The sequence below is a fragment of the Xenopus laevis genome, chromosome 7L, assembly GCF_017654675.1.
Source record: "Xenopus laevis strain J_2021 chromosome 7L, Xenopus_laevis_v10.1, whole genome shotgun sequence".
NCBI classification, from domain to species: domain Eukaryota; kingdom Metazoa; phylum Chordata; class Amphibia; order Anura; family Pipidae; genus Xenopus; species Xenopus laevis.
The window spans coordinates 35,946,944-35,970,931 of NC_054383.1; the positions used below are offsets into that span (position 1 = coordinate 35,946,944).

At 38.9% G+C, this 23,988-nt stretch overlaps 1 protein-coding gene and 1 pseudogene across 1 annotated transcript; both read right to left on the reverse strand.

The window, feature by feature from the left end:
* LOC121395382 overlaps positions 1 to 23,988 on the reverse strand; it is a 66,705-nt pseudogene that overhangs the window by 25,991 nt on the left and 16,726 nt on the right.
* On the reverse strand, positions 12,578 to 14,149 carry LOC121395384 (calcium homeostasis modulator protein 2-like). Its single transcript, XM_041568777.1, has 2 exons — positions 14,092 to 14,149; positions 12,578 to 13,268 (listed from the first exon to the last, which is right to left on the reverse strand). The coding sequence occupies exons 1-2, from the start codon at positions 14,101 to 14,103 to the stop codon at positions 12,861 to 12,863; spliced, it is 420 nt and encodes a 139-aa protein (XP_041424711.1). The 5' UTR covers positions 14,104 to 14,149; the 3' UTR covers positions 12,578 to 12,860.

The window sequence follows — 23,988 nt, forward strand, 5'->3', positions numbered from 1 at the left end:
ACAATATAAATATCAATATGTACATGGAAGGGTATAATAATGGTATAACTTACTAGCAGTTGGGCGACGTGACTCATCTTTTTTCCACCTTGGGTGACATTGACAGGCCCATTGTCTGCTTTGGTGGTATCTAGTAGGAAAATATAGATATAATTAATTTTATGAGCTCAATGTACTTGGCATATAATATAAATATCATTATGTACATGGAAGGGTATAATAATGGTATAACTTACCAGCAGTTGGGGCTCTAACTCTCCTTCTTTCAAAGTTGGCATGACATTTTGTTTGACTGGATAAAAGAAATATTTTTCATAAAAATCATAGGATAATGATAAAATTGGAATTATAGTTGTAAAGAAAGCATCTAACAGGTTATAGTGTCAATGGTATAGGCACATGGGCAGTGAATTTGAATGCAATTCCATTACAGCTCACTGGGGTACCACAAGCCTACACTGACATTGTCCCTATAGACAGATCAATGAAATTCCACTTACCAAAAACAAAAGTTTGGCGCCGCAACTTGGGCTTCCACAGTCGAGTGGTGTTCTGCAAGACTGGGAAAACACTATTTATTATAAAGATCATATTATAATGACGAGAGAAATATTATTTATATATAAACACAACGTAATTTGTATTTCTTTCACCCTCATTCAGATTATCTGGCCAGGATCCAGGACAACCAATCAGATCACTAGCAGCCAGTTGAAAAAGGATTGGTTGCTATGGTTAATGCCAGGGTGCAAATGTGCCCAATATTAATTAATGACAAACATAGGCCAAAAGCACTTGATGGAAGGGCAGCCTGGTGGCGCTTTAAGATGATATTTAGGGTATCTATCTGCTGTTTTTTTTAATTGGTAAAAGTGCAGATTATGGGATAATTAGGACTAATTGGACACTTCTGGATATTCTTGATATTCTTGTTATAAGGGAAAGGGGATGTGAAACTAAAAATTTCAAAACCCACATTTACATTTGAAAAAAATAAATCTTACTGATTGTTTCTTTTCAACAGCCCCTTTGTCTTCTGATTTAGTGGAATCTAGAATGGAGAAATGTACAGAGATACTTTAACCTTTATAAGCTCAGCACATAAAATACAAAGAGGGTTATGAGATATATAGAAGCAAAATATTACTCTAGTTCTTATCACCTATAGCAACCAATAAACAGGTTGAATTTACTTGTCACACGTTTACCAGAAAAACATCTCCTTGGATGCTGTTGTTTACTGCACTTGTGCAAGCTTTGTGCCTTTATTACATTAGGGGGGGAATATAGATACATTTATATGAATATAAGGCCAATGATTTGAGAGGAAACTTCTTCCTGACCTTTCTCCACCTAATGTCCCAGACCCACTAGAGTCAGTTTAATTGTTGGCTTGAAGGGATGATTTTAAGGGACAAAGTTGAAAACAAGGAACAGGTTATATGAAAATGACGAGATAATGAAAAAAAGGAATAAATGTTATTTATGTATTCGAATTCACTAAGCACTGTAATCTCATTCCATTCGAGTTTTCCAGTGCCCCACATTGGCTGGGGCAAGCGCATAAACAGTACAGAACTCTAAAATCACTAAAGTGCACATGTGTCCCTACTAGAAGTCACACCAGGGACACCTGGGAAGAAGAAGAAGATGGTGGCCTAGCACTTAGTGAACATTAACTAAAGCTGATGTGCCAGCCAGGGGTAATAGGTAGGTGACTAAATTCACAGAAGTACTTAACAACTTGGCACCTCCCAGTAATAGTAATTATGAAAGTATTAATAGCCAAAGCTTACCAGTGCTGCCTTTTGTTTGAAGGACATCTGCTTTCTCCATATCGATGTTATCTAGAAGGTAGAAATGTATAAAAAGTCAATGCTGTTTAGAAGCTGAACACACATGAAAAAACTACCATCATACAATAAATACATACAGCATCAATGTGTATATATAGAGAACCATGGGCAAGGGGGGAAAATGTAAACCCTATACTACAGACAGGGAGGTGCAAAACTTAGGGGTATATTTATCAAAGAGTGAAGTTAATAGTGAAGTTCCACACTAGAGTGAAATTCCGCCACTTCCCATTCATTTCTATCGGGTTTTTAAAGGCGTATTAATCAAAGGGTGAAATTTCACTTTCACCCATTGATAAATACGCCTTTCAATATCCCATAGAAATGAATGGAGAGCTGCGGAATTTCACTCTAGTGGCGGAACTTCACTCTTTGATAAATTTACCCCTTTGACACAACCCCATATGCATAGGCCCCAATACATGTAACTATTTCAATAAATGGCATTTGAATAGTCCAAAAGTACAAATGAACCCACAGAACTCTTTCCTCATCAACTGGATCGTATGCTAAAGGATTAGACGAGCAAAGCACAATACATTAAATTATGTTTGGCTTTTCTTATTTTTAATAAAGATTCATACCTGTCTCAACTTCCTGCTCTTTTTCTTGAATCAGATCTTTAACAGATCCCGAGCTCCTAACTAAGGCTGGGTCTAAAAAAGAAAAAGTGAAAGAAAGGTATAAGTTCTCCTTATGTCTAACTATACCTTTGTATAAAACATTTATATATACTTGTACAGGTATGGGACCTTATCCAGAACGCTCCGGACCTGGGGTGTTCCAGATAATGGATCTTTCTGTAATTTGAACTTCATATATAAAGTCTACTAGAAAATCATGTGAACATTACATAAACCCAATAGGCTGTTTGCTTCAATAAGGATTAAGGATTAATTATATCTTAGTTTGTATTAAGTGCAAGCTACAGATTTATTGTTACAGAGTAAAATGAAAATCATTGTTAAAAATATGGATTATTTGGAAAAAATGGAGTCTGTGGGAGATGGACTTTCAATAATTTTATCTTTCTGGATAACGGATCCTATACCTGTATATGTATAAATGTAGATATAATTATACCTGTTTTCTCATCATTCTCCTCCTCTTTCACTTTTAAATCTAGGAGATCATTTCTGGTCTCTTGTCCTTTGCTGATAAAAAAAAGAGAGAAGGAAGGGTTGGTTTTCCTTTGATCTGACACATATCAGCCACCAGAGCCAAAAATAGTATTGAAACTGAAGCATAACAAATCTATACAAAGCTCTTTTCAAGCAAAATGATATTATGATTTCTACCTGATGATTCTCTTTCTGCCTTCTCTCCATCCCGAGACCTCCAAGACTTTATCAATGGAGCTTGATCTGTCAAGGAAAAGTTGAATAAAGATTTTTAGTTGAATAAAGTATGTTTATCTAAATTATTGGGGAAAAACTCCGGTTAAGAGATCCCATAATTGTATCTATAAATATAGATATAATTATACCTGAGTTTTTATCATTCTCCTCTTCTTCCACCTTCGAATTTGGGACATCAACGTTTTGGTCTCCAGTCCTTTGCTGATAAAAAAAGGAGAAGGGAAGTGTTAGCTCTCATTAGGTCTAACAGCATTATAGCCACAAAAGAAAAAGGAAAAAATCTTGAATATGAAGCCATACAAGTCTATACAAAGCACTTTTCAGCAAATAATATTATGATTTCTACCTGATGGTTCTATTCCTTTTGCCTCCTCTCCATTCTGAAGGTCATCAGAGACCCCCAAGACCTCATCACTGGGGCTTGATCTGTTAAGGAAAAGTTAATAAAAAATTTTTAGTTGAATGAAAGTATGTTATCTAAATTATGGGGGATAAGAGATCCCATACTTGTATATATAAATATAGATATAGTTATACCTAATGTATCATTGTCCCTCTCTTCCACCTCTGATGGTTCTTCTACCTCCTCTATGTCCCTAAGGTCCATCAGAGACCCCAAGATCTCATCACTGGGGCCTGGTCTGTCAAGGAGAAATAGAGATACGGTTAGTCTTATCTGCCTTAATAGTTTAAAAGAAGAGTCCTCAACTGCACTTAAAGATACTTCTCTGTATAAAGAGCATACTAATACACAGGTTAGCCAAATGTTGCAAACTAGGGTTGAACCCTAAACTGGATGCTGGGTTTGGTGCATCCCTACTTCGAGAAGCCAATTTTTCTAAGACATTTTAATGATGTCATTGTATTATTCAAAAATCCTTAAGTAACTAATAAAGTCCATTAACCTAAATCTTTAAAATCCACAGTCTCCTCCTCAAGATTATACTCCATTCTCTTTCTAACATAGAAAAATAAAAGAAAGAATTTTTATTTGACAGTTATTAAATTCATAACTTGTACTACACCATTATCTTATTTATGTACAGGTATGGCACCTGTTATCCAGAATGCACGGGACCTTCCCCATAAGGGTAAATATTAAATACACCCAGTAGGTTTGTTTTGCCTCCAATAATGATTCATTATATGTTCGTTGGGATCAAGTACAAGTTACTGTTTTATTATTAAAGGTATGGCACCTGTTATCCAGAATGCACGGGAACTTCCCATAAGGGTAAATATTAAATAAACCCAGTAGGTTTGTTTGCCTCCAATAATGATTAATTGTATGTTCCGTTGGGATCAAGTACAAGTTACTGTTTTATTATTAAAGGTATGGGGACCTGTTATCTAGAATGCTTGGGACCTGAGGTTTTTTGGATAACAGATCTTTCTGTAATTTGGATCTTCACAACTTAAGTCTATTAGAAAATCACGTACACATTAATAAACCAATAGTCTGGTTTTTGCTTCCAATAAGGATTAATTATATCTCAGTTGGGATCAAGTACAAGCTACATTTTTAATTACAGATAAAAAGGAATCATTTTTTAAATATTTGGAGTCTATGGGAAATAGCCTTTCCTTAATTTGGAACTTTCTGGATAATGAGTTTCTGGATACTGTACTGAGAAAAAGGAAATCATTTTTTTAAAATGGGAATTATTTGATTAAAATGTAGTCTATGGGAGGTGGGCTTCCTTTAATTTGAATCTTTCTGGATAACAGGTTTCAGGATAATGGATCCTATACCTGTACAATAAATAGGTTTATATATTGAACATACATTTGGAATTACATACATAGCAACCAATAACTGATACAAGAGGTGGGGGCCCTGCCAAAGAGTTTACAATCTAGAAGGTGAAGGTTGTTAAGACACAAGGTGTGGGAATAGGTAGATCAAAAGTAAGTGAGATGTACCATGGAGTATTGCATATTTTAGATGAATGCCCAGCCATGTCTTTGGGGCCCTTTTGTCTTCAGACCCATGTCTTAGGCTTGCATGGCCTGTCGTGCAACATCTTGAGCTTCACAAGTTGCCAGACTTTTGGGATAGAGGATCAAGTGGTTCTCCGTTTTAACATTGGGATTGGGCTGTTCAGCACCTCCCAACTAAACAGGGGCGTAACTACAGAGGAAGCAGACTCCATGGCTGCAGGGAACCCAGGAGGTAAATGGTCCCATGAGTCCCTAATTCATATATAATTTCAATAAAAACTAGTAAAACAGTTTGGAGACCTGAAAAATAATGTATGTGGGGCCCAGTAATATCTAGTTTAACCTCTGCAACTAAAGATCTTTTACTAAACTCGATCTCAATGTGACACCGTTGTGCTCAGGCAGAAAATAGCTCAAATGCCTCATTCCCTGTCATTGCCTCCCCCAGAGTTTTATGGCAAACATATTGCCTCAGGAAGCTCAGTTAGTGATGGTGAAAATCTTGAGCCATACCTTAAATGGGTTGTTCAGCTTTTAGTATGATGTTGAGCTTGCTATTCTGAGTTCATTTGTAATTGGTTTTAATTTTTTATTAGTTATTGGTGTTTGGGTTATTTTGCTTTTTATTCCGTTGCTCTCCTGTAATTTCAGCAATCTGGTTGCTAGGGTCCAAATTACCCTAGCAACTATGCATTGATTTGAATAAGAGACCGAAATTTGAATAGGAGATGCCAAGAATAGAAAGATGAGCAATAAAAAGGAGGAATAACAATACATTTGTAGCCTTACAGAGCATTTGTTTTAGATGAGGTCCATGACCCCCATTTGAGAGCTGGGAAGAGTTAGAAGAAGACGGCAAATAATGCAAAAAGTATAGGGAAAAAAATGAAGACCAGCTGAAAAGTTGGTTAGAATTTAAAATTTCTATGACATACTAAAGGTTATGGTAAAGGTGAACTTCCCCTTTAAAAACATACTGGTATTTGCTACTTTAATGGGGCAGAAAAGCAATGATTACACACATTACTAATGTACAATAATTCTATAGGCTGAGCAGCCAAAATGAACATAATCATGGGTAGGAAGCTGGAGGTTAATTGTATGTTTTATGTTTGGTGCACCTAAATACATGCCCACCCCTAAACCTCATTGGTTATGTTCCCAGCCGGGTATAAATGTACATGTTTATTGACTTGTTTGTTTTGTGTTTTGTGTGTGAGTGTCTATATCCATGCTGCTATCAACTGACACTCTCACTCAGGCCCATTGCTAAAGGCAGTTGGTTTAGCCGGTAGTAACTGTAAGAAGGGCAGCACATCTCTATACAGACTGTAATCTAGGGATTTGTTCTAATAAGAAGCACATCTATATTAAAGGTTTGTCTAGAACTCAGGCTGAATAACTCCCTTTCCCTCCAGTAAAGCCTGATGTCCTTATAAAAAGCCTGCTTGGCATACAGAGCAATAGGACAGGGCATTGCCTTTTTTCTTTCATAGTTCACAATTGTAACACATGAAAGTCCTTATTTCTCATGAAATCCACTGCTGAAGTGCAATAATAATGATATATTTAGCAGGGAGCACTAAGTGATAGTGATAGCGTGCCATGGCTACTTACAAATTGAAACAAAATTCTGATACTAATACTCAGACACTGAACCATGGAATAAGGGCTAAATATAGCGGTACCTTGTCATACTATAGGATATAATATTGTACATAAACTTACCTGAAATCTCTCCGAAAAACAAATCTCTCTCTCTCCAAAAACAAATCTCTCTCCAAAAAAAAAAATATATCTCTTTCCAAAAAACAAATCTCTCTCTCTCCAAAAAACAAAAACAAATCTCTCTCTCTCCAAAAAACAAAAACAAATCTCTCTCTCTCCACAAAACAAATCTCTCTCTCTCCACACAACAAATCTCTCTCTCTCCACACAACAAATCTCTCTCTCTCCAAACAACAAATCTCTCTCTCTCCACACAACAAATCTCTCTCTCTCCAAAATAGCTCTTAATGGAAATGAGCCTTACACAGCACAAGATGTTATTCTTATTATGATGTCATCGGTCATCAGCCAATAGCAACAGAGCAGATGACTCACAAAGGTGTTATCCTTATTGTGATGTCATCTGTCTTCAGAGAATAGCAACGGAACATTTTTATTTAAAATTTTAAGAAATGGTGGAATCCTATACATAGGCCCACAGTGCTGTGTTATTTGAGGAGTTGTATTTTATATATACTTTATATATACTTGTATATAAATTTGGAATTTATATACAAGTATGGGACCTTTAATCCAGAATACTCAGGACTTGAGGTTTTCTGGATAATAGATCTTTCCATAATTAGGATCTTAATACCTTGTCTACTTAAAAATAATTTACACATTAAATAAACCCAATGGGCTGGTTTTGCTTCCAATAAGGATTCATTTTCCAAATAATAGATCTCCCTGTATTTTGGATCTTCATACCTTAAGGGGCAGATTTATCAAAGGTCGAGGTGAATTTTTGAATGAAAAAAATGTGAATTTCGAGCTATTTTTTGTGTACTTCGACTAGGGAATAGACCAAATTCGATTCAAATTTGAAAAAAATTAAAAAATCCGAATATCGAAATTTATCATGTACTGTCATGTACTGTCTTTTTAAAGATTCTACGTCGACCATTCGCCATCTAAAATGTTATTATGCCAGGTTCATCCTCATTAAAGAGGTGGTTCACCTTTGAGTTACCTTTTAGTATTCTCTAGAATATGTAAATCAAAGTAACTTTTCAATTGGCCTTGATTTTTTCTTTTTTATAGCTTTTTAATTATTTGCCTTCTTCTTCAGATTCTTTCCAGCTTTCAACGGGGGTCACTGACCCCATCTAAAAACAAATGCTCTGTAAGGCTACACATTTATTGTTATTGCTACTTTTTGTTATTCGTAGTTTTATCCAGGCCCTCTCCTATACTGTACATATTCCAGTCTCTTATTCAAATCAATTCATCGTTGCTAGGGCAAACTAGGCCCTAGCAACCAGACTGCTGAAATTGCAAGTTAGAAAGAAGGTCTCAGAATTGCTGAAGAAAAAGGTCTCAGAATATCGCTCTCTACGTCATACTAAACATTAATTTAATGGTGAACAGAACAACCCCTTTCAAGTTATTTGGGGGAAGAGAGTAAATGATGCTGGTTGGCAGGCGAGGCCTCAGTGCTTATATACATATATATATATAGGTGAGGCCACTATGGGTGTCAGGCAAGGTGAAATATACTTGCTAGGTTTGACATATTCAGTGTAAGAGACAAATGTCCATTACAGTCCAGAAAAAAGACAGAAAGGCAGTTTCAGACTAAAGCAGATGGGATGGATACATATTAACATATTCCTTCATGTAAATAAACTAGACACACCCAGCAGCTCAGATTTCTGGTAGAGCGTGAAGCCCACCCTAATATCTTGTGTACTCCAAGGTAGGCCCTGATCTCCTCCCAAAATAATGAGCCAGATATAGCTGCTAATAAACTAAACAGGAGAGATTGGGGAGTACATTTTTACTATAGGGATTTCACTTCACCAAGTCACTAAAATTGAATATACAGGTATGAAATCCATTCTCTGGAAACCCATTATCCAGAAAGCTCCAAATTACGAAAAGGCTCCCATAGACTCCATTTTATTCAAATAATCCACTTTTCCTTTTTCTCTGTAATAATAATAGTAACCTGGTGTATTCCGCAAAACAGATCTTTCCGTAATTTGGCTCTTCATACCTTAAGTCTACTAGAAAATCATGAAAACATTTAATAAACCCAATGGGCTGGTTTTGCTTCCAATAAGGATTAATTATATCTTAGTTTGGATCACGTACAAGGTACTGTTTTATTATTACAGAGAAAGAGGAAATCATTTAAAAAAAATTGGATTAATTTGATAACATGGAGTCTATGTGGGACATTCACTAAGATGTGTAATTGCGCCAGCGTCCGCTTCGCCGCACTTCGCCAGGCGTATTTTCGCCAGCGCTACGCAAATTCACTAAAATCCGAAGTTGCGTAAGGTTGCAAAGTTGCGCTAGCGTTAATTCGACAAGCAAAGCGAAGTTACGCTAGCGATGGTTAATTTGCATACGGCGCCAAATTCAAGTTACAATGGAGGTATATGTAGCAGCACTACACAAGCCTGGGAAACCTTCAAAACAGCAAATAAAATGTTTATTTTGCCCTACACATGTGCCCACTGTATAGTTAAGTTGCCATGAGTTAGGAAATGTAGGGGGAAGGAGGGTAGCCCGAAAAAATTGTTCGATCTTTTTCAGCCCATCACCCATAAAAAATGATAAAACGCCAGCGTTTTTTGGGACTTAGAAAAATTTTTAACTTTTTTTGAAGCAATCCCTATCTACTCTATTGCACTTCGTCTGGTCTGAGGTGGCGAAGGAAGTCTGGCGTAAAAGGTAGCGTTCAGAACAATGCGTGCGTTAGTGAATTTGCGTAGTTATGTCCGTTGCGCAAATTCGCCAGGAGTAAGGGTGTGAAGTAACACTAGCGAATTTACGCCAGCGTCCGTTAGTGAATCGGCGAATTAACGAAAATGCCCAACGCTGGCAAATTCACGCTAGCGTTAGGCGCTTTGGCGTTTAGTGAATTTGCCCTTATGGGAGACAGCCTTTCCGTATTTTAAAGCTTTCTGGATAACTGGTTTCCAGAAAATGGATCGCATAACTGTATGGCTGATTGAAACTTTTCAATTGGTCTTCATTATTTATTTTAATTATTTACCTTCATCTTCTGATTCTTTCCAGCTTTTAAATGGGGGGGTCACTGACCCCATCTAAAAACAAATGCTCTGTAAGGCTACAAATGTATTGTTATTGCTACTTTTTATTACTCATCTTTCTATTCAGACCCTCTCCTATTCATATTCCAGTCTCTCACCGGATCCTGCATGGAAGACCGTCTCCTCCGGTTCCAGCTCTGCCTCCTGGACAATTTGCAGTTGCCCCCCCAGGTTAGTGCCACCCCCACACACTTATTATACTAATTTACACTTACATTCACACTTACACACAGACAATTTTGGGGGATCAGGGGGGTCACATACATTTACAGCACTCACGCCTGCAAACGCACACAACAGGCAATTTGGCTATTGTACACACATACTATTGTGTCTCTTTTTTTTTCTATCGCATTGTCTCTTTTTTTGCCTGAAAAAATAGTTTTATTGCCATTGCAAATAGCGTGTTCACTAATTGCACCGTACAATACCTTTTGTATGTTATTTCGGTGATTATATTGCAATTTCGGTGATTTCGGTGCGTTTTTAGCCATTTTAATTAATTTTCAGCTTGCGCAGGTGTTGCTCACTTATTTCTGTCCGTAAAACCTATTTGGCCATGCTAAAATATTTTTATACTGTGATTCTGACTGCTGATTACACTAGGGGGCAGATTTACTAAGGGTCGAATTTCGAAGTTAAAAAAACGTCGAAATTCGACCCTCAAATTGAAATCCCTCGACTTCGAATATTGAAGTAGAGGGATATTTACCGTATTCAATCCATCAAATAGAAACGATTAAATCGTTCGAATTGAACGATTCGAACGATTTTTAGCGATAGATCAAAGGATTTTTATTCGATCAAAAAAAAAAAGTGCTCTGGAAGGTCCCCATAGGCTAACATTGCACTTCGGTTGCTTTAATTTGGCGAATTATGAAGTCGAAGTTTTTTTAAAGAGACAGTACTTCGATTATAGAATGGTTGAATAGTCAAACTATTTTTACTTCAAATCATTCGAATCAAAGTCAAATGGTCGAATATAGCCTATTCGATGGTCGAAGTACCCAAAAATACTTTGAAATTTGAACTTTTTGAAATTCGAACCATCGCTCGAGCTTAGTAAATCTGCCCCTAGGTGTGAAAAAAAAGCATTGTTTTTTGTGGTTTTGTTGGATTTTAGTGATTTTATTACATTTCGCTTTGTTCTTTGTTACTTCATTTTGCCAATGGAATTTTGTCTGCTATATATCCATTTGGGGGTTTCTGTGTGCGACATAGTTTGGTTTATTTGTGCATATCAGGCATCAAGTTGTTCAGTAGACCCCTGGCATTCATATTTAGGATTTCTTTTGCTTGCATGGTACGAAATGTGGGGTATATAATTGGCTATAATTTGGGGAAAATCTTCCGACTCAGTAGTTTGGAGCAGAAAGGCATGGGTACCCATTTTAGATTCAGTAGAATGGGGGGGGTAAACATATATTTCTGTGTTTTTACCCCATAATAAATGCAATCAATGTGTTGGGAGGTGTGGGGTGCAGGAGGTCTCAACACAGAGGAGTTTGCGGTTGGGGGTCCCAGGTGATGTTGTTGGGAGCCCCTGAGGCTGCAGGCCAACCCCCCCCATCCAACACTGGTGCCCAACCTTTACTAAGGAATAAAAATGAGTGTATAGATTGTGTCACATGGAAAATTGGGCTTACCACTAATTTTTAAACCATTAGATGGGGGTGACCCACACAGAGTGTCCAACTACCTTATCTCTGGTACAGGTCTCTTATCCTAGCCTTTGGTTCTCTATATTAACCACCCTAGGATGAAGGGTACTTCATGTGCATGTACCTGCTAAAGCCTTGGAGGAGGAGGAGGAGGTACTTAAAGGAGTAGTCAACCCCTTCGGCGCTAAAACCCTCCCCCCTCCCCTGTGTTGTCCCCCCTCCCTCCTCGCCCCTGGCCTACCTCCCCCCCCGGGCAAATGCCCCTAACTTGCTACTTACTTACTCGGCGCAGGTCCTGTCCATGGAGTTCACAGGCGCCATCTTCTCCCGTGCGGTCTTCTTTCTGGATTGCCCAGCGTTTGGCAGCGCATGCGCAGTAGGAGTATTCAGCTCTACTGCGCATGCGCCGAAAGTCACAAAAGGTTTCCGATTTCTTTTTTCGGAAACTTTGTGACTTTCGGCACATGCGCAGTAGAGCTGAACCGGCAAATGCTCCTACTGCGCATGCGCCGCCAAACGCTGGGCAATCCAGAAAGAAGACGCACGGGAGAAGATGGCGCCTGTGAACTCCATGGACAGGATTTGTGCCGAGGGGTTTAGTTCTCCTTTAATGGGAATGAACCTGTGGATCATAAACAAAGATCTCTGGTGTAGTGTGATTAAAGAGTAGATCCGCTATTCATCTATAATCATTAGGTTCTTTGATGGAATGCCGTCTCTTTGTATCCTCTGTGTGATTCTGAGTGTGGTTCTGAATATGTACTGACTATTGGGACTCTATCCTCTAAGACTATTGGGACTCTAAATAAGATAATAGCTAAAATGCTGTATTTTGTATTGTAAACTTACTGTACCAACTAATTATCTAACTATCTAATTATATATATTTACACACACACACATTGGTACAAGAAGGCTCTTTGTCATGGGGGGGCTGTACATATAAAATGACAAATTACAATTCATACTTGAAAAATCTGAGACACAAGTATATTTTTGAATATTTAATCTTTCAAAAGTTTCCAGGAAGTGATATCCATGGGAGGTACCACTGATATAAAGCTCAAAGCTGGATGGATGGTGTCCCGTAGAGGTATTTCTAAGAGTTACTGACACATTACTGCCCCTTTATACATTAACACATGATGTAAGATATGAAATTCAGAAACAATCCCCAGGTCTCCCTCCCCTCATTCTCCTGGTCTCAGTTTCTCATACAGCAAGCAGGGCCATTTCTCGACCGTCGGGATCCGTACCATTTCCTATGACTTTTTTGGCCCATTTTTGGAGACGACTATACAATGGGAAGCCCTTGTTCTCCTGATAAAGGTACACTCCAGTGATCTCCTGCCACTCAGGGCTTGTCTGGGCCTCGTCCACTGGGTACTGGCTGACTACTTCCTTTTCATCTTTGTCCAAAGCCACAAAACCAAAAAACTCTTTAACATTATTGGCAGCAAGGACTTTCGCATGGACCTCAGCAGTACGATTGAACAGATCTTTTTCAGCATAACGGTAGTGTTTCCAATAAGCCTCTTGATGGTAGCTTAAAGGGGAACAGCAATGATGCAAGCAATTGAGCAGAAAGGCAATTACAGCAATCAGTATCCAACCAAGGAACTAAAATTGAAAGAAAAGAGGTGAAGTTTAAGTTCAAACACAAAAACACGTATCACATCACAATGTAGAGTATTGGTGCTCATTTGTGTTACTGCATAAATGTCTGTACTACATGGAAAAGAGATCCCATACCTGTGTATATTTTAGAAGCATGTTTGCATTGTAAAATTATCATTAATTGCATTATAATTTGTTCATTTTAGCCGGTGCAGAGTCAGGGAAGGGGTTTGGGGAGATTGGTCGCCGCAAAGAAGAGGCGATTAGTCGCAAGGCGACCAAATCTCCCCAAAACGCCCAGTGTGGCCTGACCCTAATAGTTAATGTTAATTTGGGCCCAGGTCTTGCCTATGATGAACTAGTGGGGTCAGAAATGTGGCTCTTTTATTGTAAAAGATCTCGACTGCCCAATCTTATGTTGCCTCTATAGATAAGGTTATAAAGCACAGTTAGTAGCAATAAGGCACTTTGTGGGCTTAGAAACACTTATTGAGATGCCCGGTCATGTTCAATGGAAGGAAAGAAGAACAAGGCTGAGTAATCATAAGGACTCATATACTAATGGTGGGGCAGGGGGAACAGTGAAAAAAAAAGGAGCAAACCAGCATGAATTTTGCACTTTGCAACCTGCCTCATTATCAGCACGTGTGTGCTTCCCCCATGAATACATTGCTGCACCACTGTATTTACGAGGGGCTAGTGGAGGAATGTAGATGTCCCCTACCCCATCCCCTAAAGTTAAAAAAAACCCTAACCCCCCACTCTACACAGGACCCCCCCCAGCCTAAGTGTTACCCCGGGCAAATGCCCCTAACGTTTTACTTACCCCTCGGTGCATTCAGGCATCGGCGCCATCTTCTTCTCTTTGGAATGAGACAGGCATGTTGGCGCATGCACAGTTGGCAGCAATTTTGTCTCGTGACAACTGCGCATGCACCGAAACTCCGAAAATTGCAGAAGCGCCGGTCTGCACCAATCTGCATCGAGGGGTAAGTAAAACGTTAGGGGCATTTGCCCAGAGTAACACTGGGGAGAGGAGGAGGGGGTCTATGTAGGGTAGGGGTTTTTAACTTTAGGGTTGAATACTGCTTTAAGGGTAGGACTACACAGGCTTTTCCGGTTGTGATCCAACATGCTGCACAAAAATGCAGGTGTCAAGTTGGATGCGACGGAAGTAAGGTAAGATATACAAATGCCGGAGGTGCAGCAGCTTTGATCCGACGCGTCTGTCGGATGCAGATGCTACGCGCTGTCTGTATCTGACAGTCATGTTGCATCAGATCAATGCTGCGGCACCATCCGACATTTGTATATCTTACCTTACTTCCGTTGCATCCGACTTGGCCTGCGTTTTTGTGCAGCAAGTCGGATCGCACAGAAAACGCCAGTGTAGTCATTGTGGGTGCAGGGTGCAATGAAACCCTGAGCTAATAGCCTGCCTTGCACCCTTGAACTGGATTGTTAACCCCACACACATCTCTCTGGAGCCCTGTAACCCAAACCAGCCAGTATGATATTTGCTTTTATTATTCGTTCTTAGTTTTCCATGTGGGAGAATAGGGACAAGCCCTTATGAACGACCTAATATTTTGCCTAATTACCAATTACCTTCCACAGTCGAACCAATGATTGATGTGCAAGATGTGCACTTTCCAGCCCACCTTCACCTAGCACCCCCCAATAAATAAACTATTTACAACCCTATAAAGGTTCTGCTCAAATTTTTTTTTTATACACTAGTGTCCAGTTTTGTCGAAAAGCTTCAAAATGTGGAAATGTTACACTACAAAGGTTACATCTGTGTTTCAACTCCAGGCCTTGGTGGCTGCTCAAAGGTCACATTGCAGGGATTTTCCTTAACTCGAGCACAGGTCAGTTAATCAGCAGTGTCTGCTCACTATGACTGTATATAATATATATATATATACTTATATATAATTGTATGAGAATGGTATACAAAGTATCATTCCCAGCTAAATAACTAGTGAACTTAGTATCTTGCCTTGTTCCAATATGGCTCCTGGTTTTAGTTTTCATTTTTTATAGGTTTTTCAATTATTTAGCTTTCTGTGCAGCAGTTCTCTAGTTTGGAATTTCAGCAGCTATCTGGTTGCTAGGGTCTTGTTTACCCGGCAGTGGTTTGAGCAAGAGACTGGAATATGAATAGGAGAGGGTCTGAATAGAAAGATAAGGAATAAAAATAAGAATAACAAAAACATTGTAAGCTCACAGAGCAATAGTTTTTTTTGCTGATGGGGTCATTTGAAAGCTGGAAAGGTGTTGTAAAGGAAGACAAATAATTAATGAACTATTAAAAAAAATGAAGACAAAGTTGCTAGAAATGGGGCATTCTAAGGGCAGGACTACACGGCCGATTACGCTGCGATCCGCCGCGCTGTGCAAAATCGCAGGCGTCACGTCGGATGCAACGGAAATAAGGTAAGTAATTCAATTGTCGCATCGTGTTGCTGCATCGATGCGACGCGACTGTCGAATGCAGACGCTGCACCTGCATCCGACAGTCGCGCCTCATCAACAATGCGACACGATCCGACACTGCCATTTCTTACCTTGTTTCCGTCGCATCCGACGTGACGCCTGCGATTTTGTCCAGCGCATTGTGGCGGAATCGGTCGTGTAGTCCTGCCCTATAACATACAGGTATGGGAGCTGTTATCCATAATGCTCGGGACCTGGTGTTTTCTGGATAATGGATTGTTCCGTAATTTGGATCTTCAGATCTTAATTCTACTAGAAAGCCATTTAGAGAAGAACTCCACAGGCGATTTAGGCGCGATCCAACGCGCAGCACAAAAACACAGACGTCAAGTGGGATGCGACGGAAATAAGGTAAGAGATGGAAAAGCGCGCGTCTGCATCTGACAGTCGCATCTGGCGAACGCTGCGACACCATCTGACGTTCCTGTTGCTTACCTTATTTCCGTTGCATCCGACTTGACGCCTGCGTTTTTGTGCAGCGCGTCTGATCGTGCCGAAATCGCCCGTGGAGTTCCTCCCTTAAACATTAAATAAACCCAATAGGCTGGTTTTGCTTCCAATAAGGATTAATTATATCTTAGTTTGGATCAAGTACAAGGTACTGTTTTATCATTACAGAGAAAAAGAAAATCAGTTTTTAAAATTTGGATTATTCTGATAAAAAAATCGGGCTGGAGGAGGTCAGGTAGCGCACAGATTCAGGCCGGGCCCACAGGGTTTTTTTCTAGTGTCCCACCGGCCCAGTCCCACCCTGGCCATCTCCCATAGACTCCATTATAATCAAATCATTTAATTTTCAAAATGTATTTTTTTCTGTAATAATAAAACAGTACCTTGTATTTAATCCCAGCTAATAATAATAATGAACCCTCATTAGAGACAAAACAATCCTATTTGGCTCATTAACTACTGAAATCATTCTTAAAGGGATACCATCATGGGAAAATTTTAATAGTTAATAGTGCTGCTCCTGTAATCCGTTTCACAAAAGAGCAAACTGATTTTTTTATATTTAATTTTGAAATCTGGCATGGGGCTAGACATATCGTCAGTTTCTCAGCTGCCCCCAGTCATGTGACTTGTGCTCTGATAAACTTCAGTCACTCTTTACTGCTATACCCCCAGCAGCCCATCAGCAGAACAATTTGACGGTAACCAGATAGCAGCTCCCTAACACAAGATAACAGCTGTCTGGTAGATTTAAGAACAGCACTCAATAGTAAAATCCAGGTCCCACTGCAACACATTCAGTTACATTGAGTAGGAAAACAATAGCCTACCAGAAAGCAGTTCCATCCTAAAGTGAATCCCTTAAGGTATTCATAATACAAATTATGGCAAGATCCCTTATCCGGAAAACCCCAGGTCCCAAACATTCTGGATAACAGGTCCCATAACTGTATATTCATTTTATACGTGTATTGTATGTCGATTCATCCCCTTGGAATGTTTTGTGGAGCCTACACCATTTCCAGGCTTTCAAGGAAGGCGTCTCCTCTTCGTTCCTCCCATAAATACAAATATCTCCAGACACCGGTTTCTTTTGGTTCTTTATACAAACAGTAAATATAAGCGTATACTGAATAGACCGAAATACAGATTTTCAGGGCACCAACAATGATGTTGTCCCCTATAGAATGCGGCCACCAGCTGCCATAGTATAGAAAATATGAAACATCAAAGAAGAAGTAAAGGTTAAAGGGGTGGTTCACCTTTAAGTTAACTTTCAGTATGTTATAGAATGGCCAATTCTAAGTAACTTTTCACTTGATTTTTTTTTTTGCTATAGTTTATTAATTATTTGCTTTTTCTTCTGACTTCCAGCTTTCACACGGGGGTCACTGACCCCATCTAAAAACAAATGCTCTGTAAGGCTACAAATGTATTGTTATAGTTACTTTTTATTAGGGATGCAACAAATCCAGGCTTCGGTTCGGGATTCGGCCTTTTTCAGCAGGATTAGGCCGAATCCTTCTGCCAGGCCGAACCGAAGCTGAGCTCTAATTTGCATATGCAAATTAGGGACGGGGAGGAAAATCACGTGACTTTGTCAGAAAACAAGGAAGTAAAACATTTTTCCCCTTCCCACCCCTAATTTGCATATGCAAATTAGGGTTCGGATTCGGTTCGGTATTCGGCCGAATCTTTCACGAAGGATTCGGGGGTTCGGCTGAATCCAAAATAGTGGATTCGGTACATCCCTACTTTTTATATTTTTCACTTTTCTATTCAGGCCTCTCTGCTTTTCATATTCCAGTCTCTGATTTAAATCAGTGCACGGTTGCTAGGATAATTTGGACTATATATAATATATATGTATTTATACGTTACATGTATGTGTATGCAGAGAAAAATATCAATCAGAAATTGTTGCTCAAGAAACAGCCAAAAAATGGAATAATGATGTACATGCATGTGATATGTTTCAATCATTTTTGTAAACATCGATAAATAGATCTTAGATTTCCCCAATAAAATTTGTAATTTACCTATTTCTAATCTTCCATTTACTGTCTTCAGTAGATAGCAGACCGTTTATTATGGATTGCAGCAGAATCTTCAGATGAAGATAAGAATACAAGATATTTATAATTTAGGAGATTTTGGATTTGAAAACTAAAAGGGAAGTGCCATCTAGTGGTCAAATAGAATTTCCGCTGCTCTGTCATTATCAATGCAAGACATGTGACTTCTACTCATATGTGGGCACATTTGTTGAAAAAAATAAACGTTTTCTTAACAACATTTTATTCTTTAGTAAAGGATAAATAATTGGAAGAAAGCAAGTATATTGTCCCTTTAAAAATAACTAAGTAGGAACTATACAGGGCACTTCAACTAGTAGTAGTGATGTGCGGGCCGGCCCAATACCCGCAGTTTACCGCCAGGTGCATCCCTAAAAAGCTTCCACTTATTTATCTGAATGGCAGAATTCTTTTATTATAATCTGCTCCTAAAACATGTGGTATAGTTGCTAACGGGCCTGCTGCATAGTAACTATTGGACAGCACTGCCCCGTATGGCTTATCTGCACAGTCTGGGTCTGTATAAAGGTATAAAGGTTCAATGGCAGATTTAGGATCACAAAAATGCAAACAAGACTGAGCCATTTAGAAAAGTGCCTGCTCCTGTCTATCCCTGTGCCAATATGCTGATTTGTTCCTGTTTTACAATATGATGCAGGGTGCAGTGTAAGGGAGCCCTGTGTCTGTAGCTGCCCCAACATGAACCAGTTAAACTGGTCACAAGTGGTGTTTTTGACCTCACTTGCTAATGCCCATATCAGTGCCACGACAACTTGCATATAACATACTGCACATATTTTGAACCTGTATTGCTAAAAGTAAACTGCTTTGCAGGGTTATTACACTGGAATGCTGGGAAAGGACTACACCTAGATTTTGCACTTGCAGAGCCAGATTAACAAATGAACCCATCTGTGCTTAGCTTTAGCTCATTGAAATCCATTGAATGTCGGATACATAGTGAATAAAGTACCCCCTCTTGTAAAATATAAGGATATTATAAGTTACTGAGGAGTTTCATGACCACACATACCGTATGTTTTTATACAGGTCATGGAACTCTGAAGTGACTTCTAATATCCTCATATTTTGCAACAGTGTGTACTTTATTTATTACAGGTATGGGATCAGTTATCCGGATGACGGAAATGCTGTCTCCCATAGACTCCATTTTATCCACATAATCTAAATTTTAAAATATGATTTCCTTTTTCTCTGTAATAATAAAACAGTACCTCGTACTTATTTCAACTAAGATATAATTAATCTTTATTGGAAGCAAAACCAGCCTATTGGGTTTATTTAATGTTGAAATAATTTTCTAGTAGACTTTAGATATGAAGATCCAAATTATGGAAAGATTGGTTATCTGGAAAGCCCAAGGTACCAAGCATTCTGGATAACAGGTCCCATACCTGTATAATACATAAGTTTCAGTGAGTCGTGTGACAGAAATGACATCACTAAGCTCGGATTATAACCAATGACATCACTAAGCACCATTTATAAGGATATAATGTACAGGATATTCATGGCTCTTGTGTATTAGGATAATGAACCCCATTCTGTAATTTGTAAGATATTAGAAGTCACAAGGAGTTATGTGACCATATAAAAACACGAGGCTGCAGGCCGATTGCTTTTATACAGGTCACATATAATGTAACACAGAGGTGACATCTGATATCTTTATAAATTTAAGTAGGGGGTACATTATGCATTATAATCTACAGTTTGTGTGCAATGTCTCCCTTCCTGACTTTCCTGTATGTTGTACAAAATGCTACACTTTGTTTTGCATTTACTTTTGTGTCTGCTAAACTTGTGTTTGTTCCTCCTGTGTGTTCTACGTTGTTGGCCATCTTAAATATATTGCAATATATGGACAGGCAATCCCTGTTTTGTTTCAAGGGTAAGGCGTTTTATAGTAGCTCAAGGCTAATGGTGGGTTGAGTGCAGAGGACTCTTGTATTTGTCAGTATGTATTTGTGGTCTCAGTCTCATTGCACCCCCGCCTAATGGTTTTAAAAATTAGTGGTGAGCACAACTTTCCCTTGAGAGATATATATATATACACACATAGATACACACATACATACACACATACATACACACACACAAACACATTATATATGGTAGTTGCTGTTTACTCAGATAGTATTGCAGTTTCGGATTTCTATAACAGATGACCATGGAATTGAGAAGTCACAGAGGAATTGCATTGCAGATATAGTGCTGTGTGTATCCTTAGTAACATTAATTAATATTCATACGTTCAGCGTAAAATATAAGCGTAAATGTAACAAAAGGCACAGCAAACATTTCCTTGGATTAAAAATGTATTTGTAATGGTTTCAGTTCATTTACAAAAAAGGTACACTACACAAATTCTCTAAAATGCGAAGTTGCGTCTCTGTATCTGAATTCTGGCGAAGTTTCACTAGCGTAAATACATCAGCGTGAGCATTTCATAGCTATCTTTCGCTAGCGTTCATTTCTGCCTAGAGAAACTTCGTTAGTATTCTTACACTTGGGCCAATTAGAATAGGGTGGGTACATATCTGTCATATATATATTATTTATTAGAGATGTTGGTGCAAATGCTTGAAGTGGCCACTTATTATTACAAATGTCCAAGGAAGCAAAATAAAGACATAAAAGATCCTCTAATGCCCTAGACATGAGCCCACCCTATAACAAATGTGCCATGCCCCTCAAATGGTTGGGAAAGAAATGTTAACACAAAAATTTTTAATAGCTAGGACTTTTGAAGGCAATCCCGCTTTTTTTTAAGAACTTTTATGGCTTTTCGGCATACAGGATATGATGTCACTGACATAAGATTGAGGAGGATGTCGCTTTATTTTATCAGTTCGCCAGGTCTAAGCTGGCAAAGGAAACTCTGGTGAAAGGGGTTATGTTCTGTAAAATTCGCAATTAGTGAATTTGCGGAGTAATGATCGCTCACCTGAGCAAAAACTTGCCTGGCGATAGGGTGCGAAACTGTGATAGCGACGGTCTCTTTCGCTAGTGAATTGTCCTCTACTCCTGTTAGTAAATTGGCGATTTCTGGTGAATATTCGCAAGCATAGACCACTTCGCCTTTTAGTAAATATGCCCCAATTTCTCTTTATCAAACAAAGGGCCACATTTTTGGTTTTGCCTGTCCTGTTTATAGGATGGTTACAATCCCTTGTTAAAGTAAACATAGCGGATTTTGTCTCCATATTGGCTCACTATAGAGTCTCGAAGTTCTGGTTCAAGGCTGCTTACAGACATGGAGTTGAAAGGAAACAGAGAGGTGCATGTTACATGAAATTATTGGCTACCAGGGAAATAATCTAATTATACAATATTCATTAGAATGACAGATATATGCTGCTTCATATTTCGGTTCACAAGGACATAGCTTCTAATGAATAGAGAATGTGCCATATTGTTTCTTTGGCTCTGGAATTCTTGAGGCGCTGGCACAGGACAGTGTCATCTATTGATGAAACGGGGGTTTGCTTTATTAAACATTCAACATTTTCAGCAGTTTTAAAAGTTATTTGTAAATGTAATTGCTACTGAAAGCAGTATCTGTCTGGCAGTTTATGTTTTCACCTTGATAATTATGACTCCTAAAACAATGTAGTGGAATAACGAGGCCTAGAGAAGAACCAACACCTGTAACATTGTTTCAATCACCAGACGCAGCGCAGAAAGGCATTGACAAACACTGCTCCCCGCATTTCACCTTTAGGTTAATTTTAGGTTTACATACTTTTCTAGTAGACTTAAGGTATGAAGTTCCAAATGACAGAAAGATCTGTTATTCAGAGACCCCCAGGTCCAAGCATTCTGGATAACAGATCTTATACGTGTATAGGTAAAATTCAGGGTAGTTTAGCAGTGTATAGAAAGAGAAAGTCCGTACCATCTCTGTGGAAACAACGAGCAGGCAACAGGAACCATAAAGAGCAAGCTGCAAGAGAAAGAGAAGAGATCAGCCATTGCATGTGATGCATGACAAATAAAATAAATAGAAGGAGAGTCTAGTCACCCTATGTCATGGTAGAGTTCAGAATGGAGTAGGGATGCACCAAATCCAGCATTTGGTTCGGGATTCAGCCATTCTCCGCAGGATTCTGATTCGGCCGAATCCTTGTGCATGTCTGAACCGAATCTGATTCCTAATTTGCATATGGAAATTAGGTGTGGGGAGGGAAATCATGTGATTTTTTGTAACAAAACAAGGTAGTTTAAATCATTTCCCCCACATTTTCCTTTTGCGCTTCTAATTTGCATATGCAAATTAGGATTTGGATCTGTATTCTGCCAAATCTTAAACAAAGGATTCGGGGGATTCGGCCGAATCCCAAAAAGTGGATTCAGTGCATGCCTAGAAAGGAGTTCCGCAACGTCGATTTATTGTTAAAAAACCCAGTTACTTTTATTAATCCACATTAAAACAGCACGCAGATTGTGTCCCCTAATCAGAAACGCTCTAAACGCATCAGGTGACACATTGCACGCTGTTTTAATGTGGTTTGATAAAAGTAATTGATTTGAAACAATAAATAGATGTTGCTGGAACTCCATTCTGAACTCTTCTATTTGATGTGGCATGAGACCCCAAGGGATTCCAGCACTCGATATCTGTGACCACGGACCGTGCCATTGGAACTCCACAACTGAGCGGTGATTATTTATGTTTACCCTATGACATGGTACTACTTTCCTATCCTTTCACCCCCAACAGTGAGCAACTGTGTCAGGGTCCCCAAAAGCTCATCAACAGCAATTGGAAGTGATAGGGGATATTTCAGGCATTTTACTATGGGTGGGTGAAACACCCAAAACATCTGTGTATGCGCCATAGGCCTTCAAACCCCTGAAACACTTTCCTTGCTTTCCCCTTTGAATTAGTCTATCCCAATGGTAGCCCCATCCTGCACCCTAAACGAACAGTCACTTTTATATCCACCACTGCTGTTGTTTAATGCACAGTCTTCAAGGCTTTAACGCAGACTTTAGACCCCCAACAACCAAAAGGTGGCAACTAATAAATACTTTTATATATATATCACCAGTGTATCATATGTGTATCTCCAATGTGCCAAAATCCATGTTATGTTGAGAAGAATTTTTATACATTTTCATATGTTTCAGGCTGGGTGCCAGCGTGAGTCTATACGGGATTCTTCTCAACATAACATGGATTTTGGCACATTGGAGATACACATATGATACACTGGTGAAGGTAGAGTACACTGGTTTCTCTGCTCAGGTGGAGGGTTCACCAGATGCACAATTCATGTGGACACATCAGGGTAAGTACTTACCTATTTTTTGTAAGGAATACAGTGGTGTGAAAAACTATTTGCCCCCTTCCTGATTTCTTATTCTTTTGCATGTTTGTCACACAAAATGTTTCTGATCATCAAACACATTTAACTATTAGTCAAAGATAACACAAGTAAACACAAAATGCAGTTTTTAAATGAGGGTTTTTATTATTTAGGGAGAAAAGAAATCCAAACCTGTGTGAAAAAGTAATTGCCCCCTGAACCTAATAACTGGTTGGGCCAATAGGATTCAGGTCAGGACTTTGACTAGGCCACTCCAAAGTCTTCATTTTGTTTTTCTTCAGCCATTCAGAGGTGGATTTGCTGGTGTGTTTTGGGTCATTGTCCTGCTGCAGCACCCAAGATCGC